The sequence below is a fragment of the Rhinopithecus roxellana genome, chromosome 5 (assembly GCF_007565055.1).
Source record: "Rhinopithecus roxellana isolate Shanxi Qingling chromosome 5, ASM756505v1, whole genome shotgun sequence".
Classification (NCBI taxonomy): domain Eukaryota; kingdom Metazoa; phylum Chordata; class Mammalia; order Primates; family Cercopithecidae; genus Rhinopithecus; species Rhinopithecus roxellana.
The window spans coordinates 91727593-91746792 of NC_044553.1; the positions used below are offsets into that span (position 1 = coordinate 91727593).

The window sequence follows — 19200 nt, forward strand, 5'->3', positions numbered from 1 at the left end:
TAACTTTATACCTTGGGCTCTGTGAGGACTTCCACAAAGCAATGACTGTAAAAGAGTTTTTCTTGTTCTATGTAAGTTCAATGAAGACCCCTCACTGTAGGTTTTGAGTAGGTTCATCTGTTCTTTTTACCCCAGCATTAGGCGTAAACCTGCACACAGCACACTGTATCATCAAACTTGGAAGAAACCACTGTTACCACCAATGCAAACACTACTTTTCAAAGCCGTTTGTGTTCTGTTCTTTCTTCTAACTTCATTATCAAACAGTTTCGTGCCCATTTGGAAGACGGTAAACCATCTGGTGAAACAGTCCTGGCATACAGCAAGCACTCAGGTACTATTGCACAAGTAATATCTTAGCAAAATGGGTGTTCATTAAGTAAACCTTCAACAGAGTTTGGTTGGTTTGATAAATTATAATCCATGAGCCAAAGTCCTTAAATGTTAATGCTCTACAGAGTTCTGCTGCTGGTAAGCTTTGGTTTTCTTGCTAAATCTTCTCATTGGGCCTCTTTATTCATGTGCCTATCTTCCACCTGGCACCTGGAGCAACACCTCAGGCCCAGGCATCTTGCCAAACTCTGGAATCTTATTTCCAATTTCTCCTAGACATTGTAACTTAAATTTCCCACAAGCACCCCAAACTCTTACTTGTCCAAAGCTGAATTCATCATCTTCTCCCAGTTTCTACCCTGGTAAATGACTCTGAGGCACCATCTGAGCATCATCTGAGACTTCTCTTTCCTCATCCCCCACATCCAGTGGATTGCTAATTCCTATTGATTTTACTACACAGACATCTCTCAAAGCTGTCCCCCTCCTCTCCACCCCTACATATTCCAACCTAATTCAGGCCCTAATAATCTTGCCCTGAGACAACCTTTCAAGTCTCTATAATGGTTCTCCACACCTTAGATCTATTCTTATGAACTAACACCCCTTCTCCACCCTTGAACCTACGGCCACCAAATCAGATCTCTGCTTAAAACCTTTCACTGGTATCTTATCATTTCTATTAGCCTAGAAGTGGTGTGAACATGCAATCTGTTGTCTGACCTGGCACCCTTTTGAAAGTGAACAGTGGCATTGTTGTATAATCATTCTGGTGTAACCAACAAACTGAGCCTGTCCTGGGCAAGCCCACACTTAAGCCCCACCCCCAAATATCTGGCCACATCCCCCCATCCCACTCCCCAATCTTCAGCACCTCCACACTCCCCACCTTTAGCACCTCCACACCCCTTTTCGTTTCTTGTACAAACTGTCTCCCTCTCTAGGCACAGTCCTATTTATCATTCAGACTTGCTTTAAACATCACCTCCCCTGAAAAGCTTTCTCTAAACCCTCCCGGCCAAATTGATTACACAGTCCCATGTGCCAACACTGGGACATGAACTGGGCTTATTCCTGCCATGGGACCTGGCTCCCTGCAGTGCATACGTAATATGCATCTGCCTTCCCTCCTATGAGCTCCTGTGAGAGTTTCTATGTCTTGTTTATCTTTATCTCTCCAGCATCTATGATGTGATTACAGGTCTGCACCCAGCAGGTTTTTCTCATGTCATTTCTCAATCACGTCTTACATTTAACAAAAATGTTTTTGCCTGAGCTAATTCAGTATAATTAATGAAAAACTTAAAAATGAGACAGAATGAGGTAAGTAGCAGTCAGTAGCCTCAATGCCAGTCCTGTATATCACAGACCACAGTCCAATTTAAGTAATTTCTTTTTAAAAGGAGATCTTTGAGATTATAGAATCTGAGCTTGTGGCAGAACCCCCATAGGAGATCATGAAAACAGGCATAGAGATAAACCAACATTATGCTAGTTCCATGAAATTCTTGAGGCTTCTTGTATAAAATAAAGTCTTTTTTTTTTTTTTTTTTTTTTCTGAGACAAGGTTTCATTCTGTCACCCAAGCTGGAGTGCAGTGGCATGATTTCAGCTCATTGCAACCTCCACTTCCCAGGCTCAGGCAATCCTCCCACCTCAGCCTCCCAAGTAGCTGACACTACAAGTGTGTGCCACCACACCTGGTTAAGTTTTGTATTTTTTGTAGAGATGGTGTTTCACCATGTTGCCCAGGCTGGTCTCAAACTCCTGAGCTCAAGCGATCTGCCTGCCTCAGCCTCCCAAAGTGCTGGGATTACAGGTGTGAGACACCATGCCTGGCCATAAAATCAATGTTAAGATAAAACAAACTTGCTAAGTATATAAAAGATGGTCCTGGGGCAGGGGTAAGGGAAATGACTGGGATCTTCTTGCTGTGACAATAGGAACATGGAAATGAAAATCCCACTAACATACCTTCATATAGTACTTTATAGTTCGCAAAGCACTTCCCTATATATTATATCATCTGACCTTCAAGACAACCCCGTGAGACAGACTGAGGATCAGCCAACATTTCCTGAGCTTTGACAATGCCTCCAGGATCCCAGGACAATGCCCTTTTCACAGCCCAAAACACACTGTGCAGGCCTGACCTTATGCTGCTTTTCCGTGAAGGCTTTCAGCATCCAAGATGGGAACCAGAGCTCCAAATGTTTCACCAGCCAACCTGTCATTTTATGGCTGGGCATAATCTAACGTGGCTTCCAGGAGTGAGGCCAAGCTAGGGACATGCTCGCAGTGCCAGGCCCAGGTTACTGTCACAGCTGTGTCAGGCACATGGCGGGGGTGGTGAGGGCGGGTGGAGGCGGGCTCCATTTCCTTCTTTCTTATCACAAACAGAGAGGCAGCCATCACGTCCTCTGCATGTGACAAGGGAGCTGTGTTTTAAAGGCAGCAGCAACGTGTAAGCTGAAGCTGAGCCCCAGTCTAGGAGCCAAACTGAAAAAACAATGCACCCACAGAGACACAGAGAACAGATCTGTGGTTCCTAAAATATATCCGACCCATAGATTTCAACATTAAAATTTCAGCATTAAAAGTCTATTTCTTATGGATAAAGCAGCTCTTCCAGCATCTTTTAAAATATGCAAACACACCTAAGAGGAGTAGAGTACTATGACATCAATCTCTATCACTTTAATGTGAATTAGCCTATGAATTCACTGTCTTCCTTATCAGCAACTCTTTCTGGACAGGGACCACTGGGCTTCTTGCTGCAGTAAGAGACAACTGTTGGCAGACAGAAAGGACTAGCTTAAAGCAAAGATGGAATTACCAAAGATAAACTCAATTCATCTCACAATTTCACCCAGGGTCAGCTCTGAAAGAAACAATTGCAATGACCTAGTAAGAACTCAGCCCCAGTATGACTTACCATTTCATTCTTCTTATCACTGAAACTAATAAATAAATACAATGAGAACAACCAGATGTATTTGGTAAGCATTTAGTCCTAGAGAGTTGGCACGGCTCTAAAAAAGTCATGTAATGATTATGGCACAATCCGACCTGGTCTAACATGCATCGCCTTACTTCACTGGCCCCTTGTAACTTAATGCAGAGAGGTGATTCAGCTCATTCAGAATCTTACCCACTCCTCCTCCTGGCCTCTTTCTCTCTGTTGTGTTTCTTTCTACCATAGTTGATCCATGTTCTATGTGCATGATGAGAATGTTTTATCAACAATGTTCCATAATACTACATTCATTTTATTTGACTAGGCTAGGAAGAAACTCATTTTTCTCTGTACATAAAAGATACCAAGCAAAGCAAAAAGACCTTAGAGCAGGCAGAACACCCACCAAACTGTAACCTGGACAGTTTTTTTTTATGACAAGTATTTCAGGTTTCTGCTAAATCCAGGTTTGTGCAAAAAGACAAGATTTAATAATGGAGACAATATACTGAAAAACTTTAACATTAAAACAATTCACCCACATGAATGCGAATGGTTGACTGAAAGGAACGGAGAAAACTATTTCTCAAAGAAAGTATAACCCAATTTTGCAAAATGCCTATACCAAACATACAAACCATTAAGCCACATGCTTAAAAATCTTCATGAGGTTTGAGTAATAGTGAAGTAGCTTGATATGGACCAACCCTCCCGACAAACTATTAAAATACCTGGAAAATATATTTTAAAACAACTAGTTGATGATGTGAGAGAACAACCAAAAACATGCACAAACAAGAGAGAATTTGACACGTGAAAGAGGGAAACTGCATTAGGTGAGACCCACATTTGTAGGGCTCTTCTCCAGATTATTCCCCAGGTTGTGCAGGGTTGGGTAAATAGAACTCAATATGGAACCACAGTTTTATTGGCTTGAAAACAGAATAGACAAAATTCAAGACTACCAGATGACTAGATATTGAGGAAAGAAAGCCTGGAAAGATGGGGCCACAGAAAGAAGAACCTCCACATATGTAAACTCTTCAAGTCCTCACATCTTCCTAAATTGTGCATGTGCAAGGGAAACTCTAAGAGGTCCAGATAGGAGCAAGAGCTAGAACGCTGAAAGATAGGAACTGAGATTTCAGCTGTTTCCCACCCATAGGAGAAAGAGAAGTTTGAGTGTCATAAAATTAAAGGGCTTAAAACACCTTGGGATTTCTACCAAAACCTCACACTGGCTATGCCTTATGAGCAAACACTATGTCCAAGGACGATAACTGACTAATGTGACTATAGATGGGTTTAAAGATACTCAGGATTATCAAGTGTCAATTCCCCTCCCTTCTAACTGATCTATAGGTCCAACACTACTTCAATTCAAAATACAGCAGGATTTTGTCTGGAAATATATAAGTTGATTCTAAAACTGACATCAAAATGCAAAATACCAAGAATAGGTAAAATAACCTTAAACATACAAAAAAGAACAAAGTTAGAGGGCTCATACTATGTAAACACAAGACTCACTATAAGGCAACAGTAATGAGAGACAGTGTAATACTGGCATAACGATGGACAAATAGATCAACAGAACAGAACAGATAATCCAGAAACAGACCCACATTATATGGTCAACTGATTTTCAACAAAGGTTCCAGGGTGATTCAAGTGGTCGGGGGAGACTTTCCAATAAATGGTGCTAGAACAACTGCATTAGTGTATTGAAAAAAAAAATGTTTCAACTCCTCTGTCACATCACACACAAATATTAAGAAGGCACACAGACCTAAACAGAAAACCTAAAACTATTTGCTTCTAAAAAAAAAAAACAAACAAACAAACAAAAAAAAAAACACAGGAGAATATCTTTGTGACCCTATGACAGAGAGATCTCTTAGGACATAAAACATACGAACTACAAAAGATGAGATGATTAATAAATTGAACTTCATAGAAATTTAAAACTTTTGCTCAAAGACACCATTAAGAAAATGAAAAGGCAAGCCACAGACTGGGAATAAGTAATCACAATACATATTTCTCACAAAGGGCTCATATCCAGAAAACAAGAACTCCTCTAAATCGATAATAAAAAGACAAATCCAATTTTATAAAATAGGACAAAAGACTGGAACTGAAAATCATCAAAAAAACAAACAAATGGCCAATAAACACATGAGAAAATGCTCAACATCAGGGAAATGCAAATTTAACCCACAGGATATAATTTCATACCCACTAGAATGTCTACGATGAAAAGCAACAGCCATAGAAAGTGTTAATGAGGATATGGAGTAACTGGAACTCTCATACATTGCTGGTGGGAGTGTAATAAAACCACTTTGGAAACCATTTGGAAATTTCTTCTGAAGTTACACATACACCTACTTTATTACCCAGCAATTCGACTCCTATATAATCACTCAAGAGAAATGAAAGTGTTATGTCCAGGAAAATTTATGTGTAAGAAGGTTAATAAAAGTATTACACATAATAGACAACAATAGGAAAAATCCCAAAAGTCCACTAAGAGGAGAACGGGTAAACAAATGGGTGCTACATTTATATAATGGGATACTACTCAGAAATAAAATGAAAAAAATACTGATGTACACAATGATATGAATCTTCTAGAAAGTATGCTGAGTGAAAGAAACCAGACATAAAAGAGAACATACTGTATAATTCCATGTATATGAACTTCTAGAGTAGGTAAAACTAACCTGTGGTGAAATAAAGCACTTTACGTATTGCCTTTGGTAGCCGGGGATTGAAAAAGGGTACAGGGAAATGTTCACAATAATGGAAATGTCCTGTATCTTGGATTGGGCTGCTGATTATGCAGTTTTGTGCATTTGTCAAAATTCAAGAATTGTTCACTTCTAATCTATCATTTCACCCCCATATAAATTTTACCTCAATTAAAAAAAAAAATTGGATGGGGGAGTAGGGAGTATGGTAGCTAGAGATGAGGAACAGAATCCCTTACAGGTCACAAATGAGATAGAGATTAAAAAGAAGATAACTGGATCCCTAAATTTCTTTCATAGACAAACTAAAAGGTTGGCACAAAACCAAAGATGTAAAGTAGAGTTCCACAGTCATGAACCAAAAAGACGCAAAAACCATTCAGCTACAATGACACTGAATAAAAACAAAAACTCAGTGAGTGTGTTAAATGAAATGTGAGATTGCCAGATTTAGCAAATATATTTAATTTGGCAACCTGAACCAATAGACCACTGGGCAACAAAATACTAGCCAGCCCAACTTAAGAAAGTGATTTTTTTAAGCATCTCTTACAACATGCTCTTTTTTATAATTTCCATGATAGAAATTCCTACTGAGTATAAACCAGGATTATGTATTACATATATTCTGGAAACTACCCAAAACTCATTCTTACCTTCAGTGAAACTCCCTGTAAGGGTTATTACCACGAATACTTTGCCTTCTGGCTCGAGATCCACCTAGAAAGAGAAAAAAAAAATGTATATTTTAGTATTAAAATATTTTTTGTGGGCCTTAAACAATTAATCAAAGAGAGACCTAATGTGTAAATCACAGCTACAAATCAAATAAATCTAAGTCTTTCATTAAACAGTAGTGGGGCAGGGAAACAAGTGAAAGCTCAAAAAACTGTAAAGATTGAAAAGCAAATCTAAAAGAAACCACATTTTTTCAGAGTTTCCTTCCTCTTAAATTGTACTCTCTCCCATTTTTGGCTAGTCATAATATAGAGAGGCACATCCATATACTTGGTAATTGTTTTTGAGACCTCCATATCTTATGCATATGGCTTATAAGAGCAGCATTTTACTAAACCACATGAAGAATATGAAATAGAGAAATAATGGTAACATACAAGGTAATGAACACATGTGGCTTGGTCAACTGCAAATCTTTAGTTTTATGGAATAAAATGTATAAAGAGTCTCTGCTACAATTTTCCACCAAAGTCTAGTCAATCTTAAGGAAGCACTGGGGAAGGAAGTGTAGGAGCCTTGCACTCACTACTTTTTTTTTTTTTTTTTTTTTTGAGAGAGGTAGTTTCACTTTGTTGCCCAGGCTGGAGTGCAGCGGCATGATCTCAGCTCACTGCAGCCTCCGCCTCCTGGGTTCAAGAAATTCTCCTGCCTCAGCCTCCTGAGTAGCTGGGATTACAGGTGTATGCCACCACACCTCATCAGTTTTTGTATTTTTTAGCAGAGATGGGGTTTCACCATGTTAGCCAGGCTGGTCTCGAACTCCTGACTTCAAATGATCCTTCTGCCTCAGCCTCCCAAAGTGCTGGGATTACAGGCATGAGACACTGTGTCGGGCTGCTACTCTTGACCAGTCACGGGAGTATCAACATACCTTGAAGTTACCTATCAGCTGAAATATCAAGACATGCATTCTGCAAGCAATGCAGCTTGAAGTCTTTTCATGTGGTCTCGTCCTCTGCATATAGTCCAGTTTCCTGAAGACCCCATGCAGCATGGTGCCCAGGATGAACAGCACCCTCTGGCTCTGTTCTGATCACCACTAGCTGAGGTGGATGGATTCCCCTCTTCCTACCAGATGCTAACTTCGCTATCCATGAACACCTCTAGGCCTTGCATTGTGAGGCTCTTGTGGACTCAAATACATGAATTTACAATTGTCCTTAAATAAATCTTTCCAGATTCTGCCCATGGCTCCATTTTTATTTTATTTTTCTCTTTTTTGGCTGTGGTTCCATTTCTGCCTTTGACCTTCCATCTGAAGAGAAGCCTGACTTATAGAGAAGCTTGAGTAGAGATACAAATGATCATTTTTGGTTGAATATTAAATTTAAATAAGCTGCAAATAAGTCACCTGGTACAGTGGAAAGTGCCCCCTACTAGACCAGGCCAAGAACTCTAGTCTGATTCTGTCACAGCTGGTTCTGGACCCTGAGCAATGTCCTTTACCACACTGAGCCTCACTCTTCCAATCTGAAAAGTCCATGGCATCATTATTTAGCATTTCTTCTCTTTTCTTTTTTTTTTGAGCCAGGGTCTCACTGTCTCCCAGGCTGGAGTGCAGTGGCACAATCATAGCTCACTGCAGCCTTAAACTCCTGGCCTCAAGCAATCTTCTGCCTCAGCCTCCCAGGTAGCTAGGACTATAGACATATGCCACCATGCCCAGCTTGCTTGCTTATCTAGGTACGTATGTATGTATGTATGTATGTATGTATGCATGTATGTATGTAGAGACAAGGTCTCACTATGCTGCCCAGTCTAAACTCTTAGGCTCAAGCAATCCTCCCACCTCAGTCTCCCAAAGCACTGGGATTACAGGTGTGAGCCACTGCAGTTGGTGTTGGCCTAGCATTTCTAACATAGCCTCCACATATGATCTCAAAGATTTTTTTGTTTTGTTTTTTGTTTTTTTGTTTTTAAGACAGAGTCTCCCTCTGGTCTGTCACCCAGGCTGGACTGCAATCATGACTCATTGTACCCTTGACCTCCCAGCTCAATTGATCTTCTTGCCTCAGCCTCTCAAGTAGCTGGGACCACAGGCACATGCCATCATGCCTGGTTTAGAGAGGCATGTTGCTCAGGCTGGTCTCGAACTCCTGAGACCAGGCAACCCACCCACCTCGGCCTCCCAGAGTGCTGGGATTACAGGCGAGAGCCACCATGCCCAGCCGATCTCAAAGATTCTTAACAGTACGACTTAATTTTTTTTAAAATTGTATCTACCCATGACAAAGCCCCCCAAAATGCACTAGACTTGCGCTAGGTCACCACCACACCCTGATTATATACTTTTTCAAAATAAAAGATGCCTGCTTTGTTCAGACTCAGAAAGCTTAACCTGCATAACAACCTATTCTTACAACCCTCCCTTTCGCTACATAAAACCTGTTACCAATGTGGTTACCACACTATAAATCACCTCCCTGTTCAAATCAGCTACTTGCATCATAACTACTAACAATATCCTCTTAACTATCTTAATACCACTTGTGAACCTTTATAGAACAGCTCTGAAAATAGAGCTCTCAAGAGAGATGACTAAACAGGATATCAGCCTCTAATTGTCTCCACTCTCTGCCTTGACTTGTTTCAAGTCAAAAATACGTTATTTTTAAAAGCCACTCCCTCATCTTCAATATAAAGGCCTGCCAGAGAATACATACATACACATACATTTGACCTCACAACATAAACTACTGCTGGCACAGGCACAGTTGCTGACTGGCCGCCTCTGCTATCCTGCAGCCCACAGCCAGCCCGTAAACTCCCTTCAACTCTTCCCTGAGGGCCCACAAAGGCCTTTCCATCTCAAGATGGGTCAGGAGCTACTCTGACAGACAGCAGAAGATTCCACCAGTTAGAAGCAGGAGTTCTCACATGTAGAACAGGTTTCCTTCCGCATTTTTGACCCAAGCCACCCATTGTGGTGGAAAAGCCAGATTTAAACACGGTCTTTAAGTGTTGTCCACCTAGGGCAGATGTGGTAAAACACTGGACCTCAGAACAAGGCTTTACAAACTGCAGGTTGAAACTTTTTAGAGACACATGAAAGCAACTTAGTGGGTTGCACACAATAGGGAATTCTTTTTTTTTTGGAGACAAAGTCTCGCTCTGTCGCCCAGGCTGGTGTGCAGTGGCACCATCTCAGCTCACTGCGACCTCTGCCTCCCGGGTTCAAGTGATTCTCCTGTCTCAGCCTCCCATGTAGCTGGAACTACAGGCACATGCCACCACACCTGGCTAATTTTTGTAATTTTAGTACAGATGTGGTTTCGTTGTGTTGGCCAGGCTGGTCTCAAACTTCTGACCTCAAGTGATCTGTCCATCTCAGCCTCCCAAAGTGCTGGGATTACAGGTGTGAGCCACCACACCTAGCCCACAACAGGGATTTTTAAAGTAGAATAAAAACAGAACAGAAAATATGAACATGCTACAGGTAGTAAGGAAAAGTACTGCTTCATGCAACTTTCGTGTGTAGTTTTGTGTATACATATAAAAGGGTACACTGGGTTTTAATGTAAAGATGTATTCCTTACTGTGTCACAGAGAAACAGTTTGCAAAATGTGGCTTTAGAGGTTATTCGTTCCTTCTATACACTGCTGATGGGCTGTTATCATTTATTCATGGCGGGTGCTTAGATACCTCCCAGTGACAACCAGCTCATTACCTTAACAGCTGGCCTATTCCATTCCTGTACATCATAGACAGATCTTTCTCTATGAATACAAATGCAGCAAGACCAATAATTTCCACTGATTTACCTTAGTTTCGCCCTCTACAGCTCCAGTGGACACTGTCTCTAGCTAGTACATCCATCCCAGTTTCTGGGAATAACACTTGAGCTTTATTTGAGAACTACCCCTCCCTCACATGTAGTCCAAATGGCTCATCTGGGATTCTGCCCCTAGCTCCAGAGTGGACATGTGACCAGGCCTAGCAGATCAGAACACTGACTGAACTCTGCACAGCTGGCCTGGGGCAGGCACATTCCTTCTCTCTGGCTATCAGTGTAATTACAACTCCCTACCTGGTATCAGCATCTACTGGTTCAGGTTTGGGCACAAAAATCCAAGTAGGTCCAACTAGGAATCGTGGATCTACAAAGAAGGGACAAGATCTCGCTTCTGCTAAACTTCAGTCTGAAAGGACACAAACTTGGGAGTATCTGGCACCTGTGTTGTCCCCCCACTGAGCTACAGAATGAAGCCAACAAAAAGGGGAGAGCTGAGGGACAGAAAGAGAACCGCTCTTCATAACATCATTTAAATCCTTAGATCAAGCCTTGCTTGATTCTTTGGGATTTTTTTGTTATTTGAGCCTACAAATTCCTTTTGTCTTAGCCAGTTTGAGTTGGGGTTTCTATCACTTGCACTCAAAAAACATATCCGAATTGTCAGCCAAAGAGAATAGGTCAAATATTTGACAACAATTATCACATCCCTCTATGCCTTCTAACATTCATGCTATCTCCTGCAGTCTGCCTCCCTGCCTCCCATCAGCACTGAAACAGCTCTAGCAACTTTTATGACGTCCTACTGTCAGATACAAAGATATGTCTGTCTTCATCTCAGTTGATCTCTCTGTCTTCCTCTTCATGAATCTCTCGTTCCTTACTTCCAGGACACCACCCTTTCCTGGCCCTCCTCTCACTCCTGAGCCCTGTATTTACCTGTATTTACCACACCAGAAGCCCAGCTCCTCAGCAGGTACATGCAATCGCTCTCAGATCCCAACATGTCCACTCTCAAAGTCTCTCCTGGATCCACCCCCACTCCACTCCTACTGCCGTGGTTCACCTGGCCTCCCTGAACGGGCTTCCAGTTGCCTTCTATCTCCAGACTACTGTCCTCCAGCTGCTGCCAGTGATATGTTTCAAAAATTAAAATCTGACCATGTGGCTTCCTAACTTAGAAACCGTCAGTGTTTCCTCTCCTGTCCATGATGAGGTCCAAATTCTTTAGCATAGCACATAGCCCTAGACACTATACCCCTTCCTACCTTTCAGCCTAAGTTCTTCCCACCACTACAGCTGCATACCCCAGCATCCTCATCTCTTAATTCTTGTACACTCTCCAGGGAGGTATGTTATTTATTTTGAGAGAGCAACCAAACGCATTATGGGCCAAGCAGCACACTGGGGAATATAGTCAAAATTATGAAAATTACACATTACTCATCTGTAGCTTATTGCCTAGTGATTTGGGGATATGTGATCTTTCTGGCTGGAAACTCCTTTCTTCCTTTTCATACTTGTCAGACTCCAATTTGTCCATCAATTCAAGACCCACCTGTATAGGGGGACCTTCCTAGACCTCTTTCAGACAGGTGGGCAACTCCACACCTGTTATGAAGACTACTGCTGGAACCCACATCATGTTGTAGTCATTATGCCCTATCCCCAAGGAGACCCTACCTTGCATATAAGGGGACAGAAAATGGTTTGTGGAACAAATGAGTAAACAAAATAGATCTGGGTACCTCAAACTCTCAGCAACTTCATGTAGGACATGATTTTCTCCTCCTTCACCATTCTGGTCAGTTTCCTCCTGACATGCCCCAATTTCTCCACATCCCCATTAAAGGGTGAAATCAGCCTGAGTGTGTGACCTGACCTTCATGAGCGAGAGCAAGATTATCACTAACGTTGATCTTCACAGCGACAGTGCCCTTTACCGATGCAGCGAGAATACACGGGCGCTCTGAGAAGCCCCAGTGGCCCAGGCTGAGCTTACAATGAACTAAAACCTGTGCATCTTTTCTAGGTGCTATAAGGCTTTGCTTCCCACATCCTGTGCTTGTGCAGTGGTTAGGCTCAAAACCTTCACAAAAACCTAAGTGCTTCATTTTTTTTTCTGCAATATTTTGGCTTGTTCCAGGTCACAGGGTTCACTGGATGGCAAATCCAGTCAGTTCATTCACTTCCCTTCTCAGTTTTATGGCTCCCCAAATCAGGGCCCCAGGCTACCTATGTCATTGGCTAATGCAATGACAGAGTGTCTAATAGGACAGAGCTGAGGTCAGAGTCTAGGGCAGCCCCACATTGAAATGAACACACTTAGCATTCTTACTCTAACAGTCATTCAAGGAGCAATAAATACACTGACCCCCTCCCCTAAAGACCACTTCTCTTGGTAAAAAGAACAACTCCTGGGCCCTTGTTGAAACCCAGATAACAGTGGTCTGTTAAAAAAACGTGATTTTTATACACAAATAGACAAATGAACAAAAGTATAAAAACTCAGTGTCAACAAATGGTGCTAGAACAATTGGACATCCATACCCAAAATAATGAATTTCAACCCATACGTTGTAACTTATACCTAAATTTACTCAAAACAGCTCAGAGAACAAAACATAAACACAGTTTCAGCCTTTAGGGTTCTCTATGTTGTTTCTACTACTCTGTTCTACACTTTAGAGTCCCTGAAGCTCTATCCTGTGCCTGGTTCGCAGCAGCCACTCGGGAAAGCATTTCTTGGCTGAATGATTCCCAACATGCACCCTCAGAGCCATCTAACCCTTGAGTTCTCATGCCAAGTAACCCCTTCCTCAAAAAGCCATCAGTGTTGAACTCACATGAATCAGCGCTGCCTCAAATACTACACCTCCCTGTCTGAACTTATCCCCTATCTCCCACATTGTGGCTGCGTAATAATAGCAAAGACAGAGAAGACCTGGATCCTGGTGCTCTGTCCTGACCAGTTTGTGACATCAGGAAGGCCATTCAACCTCTTTTGCCAAAGAACCACAGAGAGGGATTAAATATAAGATTCCCAGGCCCCACAGGTGATCTACTGATTTTAAATTTTCTGGGGCAAGGGAATGGGGTCTAGGCATCTGCTGTTTTTAAAAGTTCTGTGGGTGACTGTGATATAGCCAGACCACGGACCAACATCTGGGAAGCCTGACCTAGATTCTCTCTAAGGGGCCAATTCCCGCTTTAAAGGGCTCCAATCCCATGTTTTCTCCTAAAGCTTCCAGTGGTTATCACTGAATCACTAGAACCACTGTTGTTCTGCATTCCCAGGCTTAAAATCCCGGAGCCACTCCAATTCGAGGCACCGTGACCATCTGTTTTTCCTTTTGTTCCCTCCATCACTCTAGGATCCCTGTCACTGCAGGCCTCCTCCCCTCATTCTTTCTCCTGCAGTCATGGGACACCCCACCAGAAACAAACAGCCTTTTCTAAAGTGCTGTTCTCATCAACTTCCCCCTCCAAAGCCTCCGCTGGCTTCCCAGAGTCTTCAGAATAAAACACCCTGCTCCACGTGACTTTCAGGACCACTTGGGCTCCCCTTTCGCTGCCTTCCCACTAATCTATCCAAACTTTGTTTTCAAAATTCCCTTCCTTCCATTGTCACTTTAGAAAGTTAAAATATAAAAAGAAGAAAAAAATCCCTCTTTAAAACCTGCTCTCCTAGTCAGGCCCGCCTCCTGGCTCTATCACTCAGCCACGCATTTGCTCATGCCATGTTCTCTGCCTGGAAAGCCTGTCTCTCTTCACTGCATCTATCCATTCATTCATTTGAACCTTTACTGAATGACTCCCAGGGTTGGGACAATTGCCAGGTACTCAAGACTCCCCAGAGGAGCTCCCAGGGCTGCAGGTTGGATGGGTAACTGAGCACAAAAGATGACACAGCTTCAGGAGCAGAAGGAAGAAACTGGTGCCAGGATTTGATATTCACATTGATCCCTCCAGTCTCAAAATTCACATCTCAACTATTATTATCTTAACACTTATCAATACCTTGAACAATTACTTACATTTTCATACATGTATCTCATCACTTGCAATGAGTCTGTAACCTCCATTGCAGCAGGATCTGATACTATGTTCCCAAGGAGCCTAGCAGAGTTCCTTGAACCAAGTAAACACTCAATACATATCTGTTGAGTTGACCTAAGAACTAAATAAGGTCATCTGACCACCTCAATTTCCTCACCTATAAAAATAGGAATGGTAATATTTACTACAGAATAGTCTTACATGATAGCACTTTGTATAAAACAAAAGCACTCCAAGATGGCTCCAAGGAATACTGGTGACATATGGATGACAAGGGCTCACTGCTTAGAAATTATACTCTGTTAGCTTGATGTACCCACCGCAGATCCCCAGCATAGCCACTCCTACACCCTCAGCCAAAGTTTGCTTTTCCTTGGCATCACTTTGCGGGAGTTGGGCAAGTACTTATATCACTGGCTAAGTTTCCTTGTCCATGAAACAAGAGTTGTCTAAAAATATTCTAGCTCTAATGTTCCATGATTCTAAACAGGCTTGGATAAAAGCCTGCACAAAGGACTCAAGAGAAACATTCATTTAATTAACTGGTAATAATTTACAACCATTTCCCTTCACAAAAGCCATTAGAATTGATCACAGACAGGAAACTTCTAGCTACATAACATTCATTTCAGCCTGGAATAAGCAGAGGGATCTAGCATATTAAAAGAAAAAAAACAATTTTCGGGGCAAAGGTAGAAGGTTCATCTAGACTCTATGGGCTTTGAGCAAACCTCTGTAATAAAGAAGTTGACAAAATTCAATTCTTGGCTGGATGGCTCTTTTCTATGGCTTTCCTAAGTCTTACTCTAGGGATAAATAATGAACCTAAAAACATGATAAAGCATTTCATGATTCTCTTCCACCTGAAATTATCAAGCTTAAAAATGAGCATTCAAATTCCTAAAGAAAAAAATTCTAACAGGATTGTACCAATAACCTAACAGGAAAAATAAGGCTGTATTGGTTTTTCTTGTTTTTGTTTGTTTGTTTGTGTTTTGAGACAGAGCCTGGCTCTGTCACCCAGGCTGGAGTGCAGTGGCACAATCACAACTCCCTGAAACCTCCGTCTCCTGGGCTCAAGTCAACCTCCCAACTCAGTCTCCAGTGTAGCTGGAATTATGGGTGCATACTACCACGCCCAGCTAATTTTTGTATTTTTTATAGAGATGGGTCTCATTATGTTGCCCAGGCTGGTCTCGAACTCCTGAGCTCAAGTGATCCACCTGCCTTGGCCTCCCAAAGTGCTAAAATTACTGGTGTGAGCCACTGTGCCTGGCTTAGGCTGTGTTTCTAATAATAAAAACAACAGCTATGTCTTTAGCTTGGTCAACTGCTAAGTGCTTGACATATATTATCTCTCACCTTCACCACTTGCAGTGTTAAGTATTATAACCACCATTGCACAGATGGAAAAATGGAGGCTCAAGAAGGTTACTGAATTGGGTGAGGTCACACAAACAGTGAACACCAACATTCAGACACTGAGAAGATGCCACACTGGTGCCGCACCAGTCTCCCCTGAGGCTGCTCTGACTGCATCTGCCTGAGGTCCGTCTGTTGCTTTCTCTCAGCCTGAAGCATGCCTGCCCTGGCTTCTGGCACATGAGGTCATCACATCACTCATTCCCCTGGGAACCTGGGCAAGACGTGTGCTATCAGCACCTGAGGGTGCTCCCGCCTCACCGCCTCACTGCCAAGGCCACTGGGAGTGGCACCAGCCTGATGTGCCGCTGGATGGTTCTCAATGAGGGCCCGAGGCAGGAGCTGCTAAGCAAGTCTGTGCCGGGGCAGGGAAAATGCAGCAGGCAGTTTAGGTGCCATTAGTCAGCTGCCCGGAGAGTCCTAGTCAGCGTCACATGCTGTAGACACACAATGTGTCCCCCCGACGTGGGAAGGGGTTTAAAGGAAAAGAAGTTGCATGAGGCAAATACTACATCCCTGCTAATTTTCTACTTTTATCTCTGTAACAATCAGACTAGGTGTTATGTGTCAAAGCATACTAAGAGAAATCACAGATTAAAAACTTCCAGTAAACAATGATGGCAAAAACTGAACAGAAAAGTAGGGCTTGTCAAATCTGACTGGTTTCAAATGAAAGAAAACACTGTCATTACCTTACTGATTAAAGCTTTGGTCCACCCTTTACCTGTTCAATCTGGATCCTATGCGAGGTCAGAGAGCAGGTTGGAAAAGAGGCCCAGGCCGTGATCACAACTCCGACATTGCCCACCTGCCACTAGGGGAGGTCACCGGGCTTCAGCTTCTCAAAAACAGAGTAGACTAAGCCTATCAATCCTTTTCTATCTAATATTCTAAAGTTCCAAGTCCTAAACAGTTTCTGAACTTTACAGAGCAAGTAGACATCTGAAGACTACTAAAGAAACTCTCTAAAATATATCCTTAAGGCTCACAATAATTCTTCCCCCTCCCAGCTAAACATACTCACACGGTTGCTACAAATTTAAACTTAGAATTACTTCAACTCAGATCCCATTACCCCCAGGTTCTGGCATAGGAAGGTGTTATCTTCTGGCAAAAGTAAAACTCTTTTACATTAAAATTAATTTTTCAAAGTTTTTCTGCCCATAGCAAAAATCACAAATAGTCAAGTTGGATACCTCTGAGGACAAAACTATTTTTTTTTCTAACAAGGAGATGGCTAAAGGTAGAAACGGTCTACTGTGTGCTATGGTGTTATGTGTGTGTCTCAATCTTTGATTCCAATATCTGAAGAATCGAAAATGTAAATTAAATGAAGGATGCCTTAGGCTCTTCAAAATACTCCACTGCAATTCCTCCCACTTAAATTCCCAGGTAATGTAATTCTGTGCTGGAAGGCCTACCTGATACCTCCTCTGTGAATGAGGACAGAGGCTCTGAAGAGACCAAGCCCAGCCCATCAGGTCCAAAGCTTCTGGTGCTCCTAATAGACCAAAAGGAGTGGGGTGAGTTCTCCTGAAGAAGTCAAATGTCCTCTCTGGAAATCAGGAGACGACTCTTGGTATAGGACCACAGGCAAGACTGTGCTCTCCAGAACTAAGAAGGGGTTGGTTGCAGTGGCTCAGACCTGAAATCCCAACACTTTGGGAGGCCAAAGCAGGAGGATCACTTGAGTCCAGGAGTTCAAGATCAGTCTGGGTAACACAGGGAGATTTCATCTCTACAAAAAATAAAAAAGAGCCAGGTGTGGTGGCATGCACCTATAGTCCCAGCTACTTGGGAGGCTGAGATGGGAGGATCACTTGAGGCTGGGAGGTCGAGGCTACAATGAACCACGATTGCACCACTGCACTCCAGCCCAGGTGACAAAGTGAAATCCCATCATAAAACAAACAAAACAAAAAAGAACCAAGAAGGTACTTTTCTTCTTCTCCGATAAGGCGTCCCTAGGGACCTCATCGGCAAAGGAGACCCTGGAGTAACAAAGGGGAACCACAGAAGAGTAACTGTGCATCCCCTCCATACCGTGTGTCCCCCACATAAAAGAACACTTCAAAAAGGCACTTTCCACATGAGCTCGCCCCTCCTCGTTTCTGCTAAGTAGACCCTTCCAGAAAGGGAGCATACACTGTCATTACTAGGAAGAGGTACTAAACAGAAGTGACAGGTGTGACCCTGGCTGGAGATGGGGAATATACTCCCTGCAGCCTCACAGCCCCCTTTTTTCTTTCACACCTCTCTGGGTTGCCTAGAGACAGTGGTCATCGGCCCCACAAATAAGCCTCCTTCTTTGCAGGGGAACCTTCACAATAAAGGAAAAATGTCTTAACAAACTGAAGATACCAGGTGAAAAACAAGACATAAACTAACCCAGAAGAATTCTACATTGTTGATTCTCATCATCCATTGTAATGGAGGAAGAAGGCAAAAGCTCCAGCAAAACCAAAACAAGAACTCAAAACTACATATTTAGCATACACAAGCATTTCAAGATGTTTCAGAGACTTGTTTGCTTAATTATTCATTGCTCAGTCTCCAGGCCAACTTTGGAAGACTCTGAATCTGAGGGGGCATTAGAAAATAGATCGAGTCTATGTGTCTATCCCAACAGTTACTCTATTATAACACCTTTACTCCTCTTGGTCTTCTGGAGGGAAGGAGATGAAAGTTCCACAAAAGAGGGAATGTTTGTACAATGCCTAGAAATTCAGGTGATGGTTTTCCTGGTGGACCTGGGGAGGGGAGGCATCTACACAGAGAGGGGGAATGTGCAAATGCACATCTGTAATAGGGGTTACAGATGCTCAAATGTAAGCTATGTAAATGAGACAAGTCAGAAATAGGGCTGCAGAGGAAAGTGTATCCAATCAATAATGGACTCACGACATGCTGGCAGGCTGGTCCTTATCCCAGGGCAATGGGGAGCCACTGAGAGGTTTCAATAAGCAAAGTTACAAGGTCATATCTACATGTCAGATCCCGATACATGACTGTTGGGATTACAAGGGGAGAGAAACTGGTGGTGGGAATTCATGTTCAAAGGCTATTCCAATGATCTGAGTGAAAGACAGTGGTGACTTGAGCTAAGTCAGCAGCAGAAGCGATAGAGAGGACGGGGCAAATAGGAGAAAGACATAGGAAGGAGCAGCAGCTGGACTTTTTGTAACTGATGCAGGTAGGATGGAGGTGA

At 42.5% G+C, this 19200-nt stretch overlaps 1 protein-coding gene across 2 annotated transcripts in view; it reads right to left on the reverse strand.

Annotated features, from left to right (window-relative positions):
* The window catches only part of PRKCH (protein kinase C eta), a 239357-nt gene that overhangs the window by 162070 nt on the left and 58087 nt on the right, over positions 1 to 19200 (reverse strand). Inside the window, exons 1-2 of one of the 2 annotated variants that reach the window (XM_030931748.1) lie at positions 17414 to 17485; positions 6699 to 6762 (exon numbers count right to left, since the gene is read on the reverse strand). In XM_030931748.1, coding sequence (XP_030787608.1) covers positions 6699 to 6762; positions 17414 to 17470 — 121 coding nt within the window. In that variant the 5' untranslated portion in view covers positions 17471 to 17485. Of the gene's footprint in view, positions 1 to 6698; positions 6763 to 17413; positions 17486 to 19200 lie in introns of those variants that run through there. The other variant, XM_010354646.2, reaches the window with a different exon arrangement.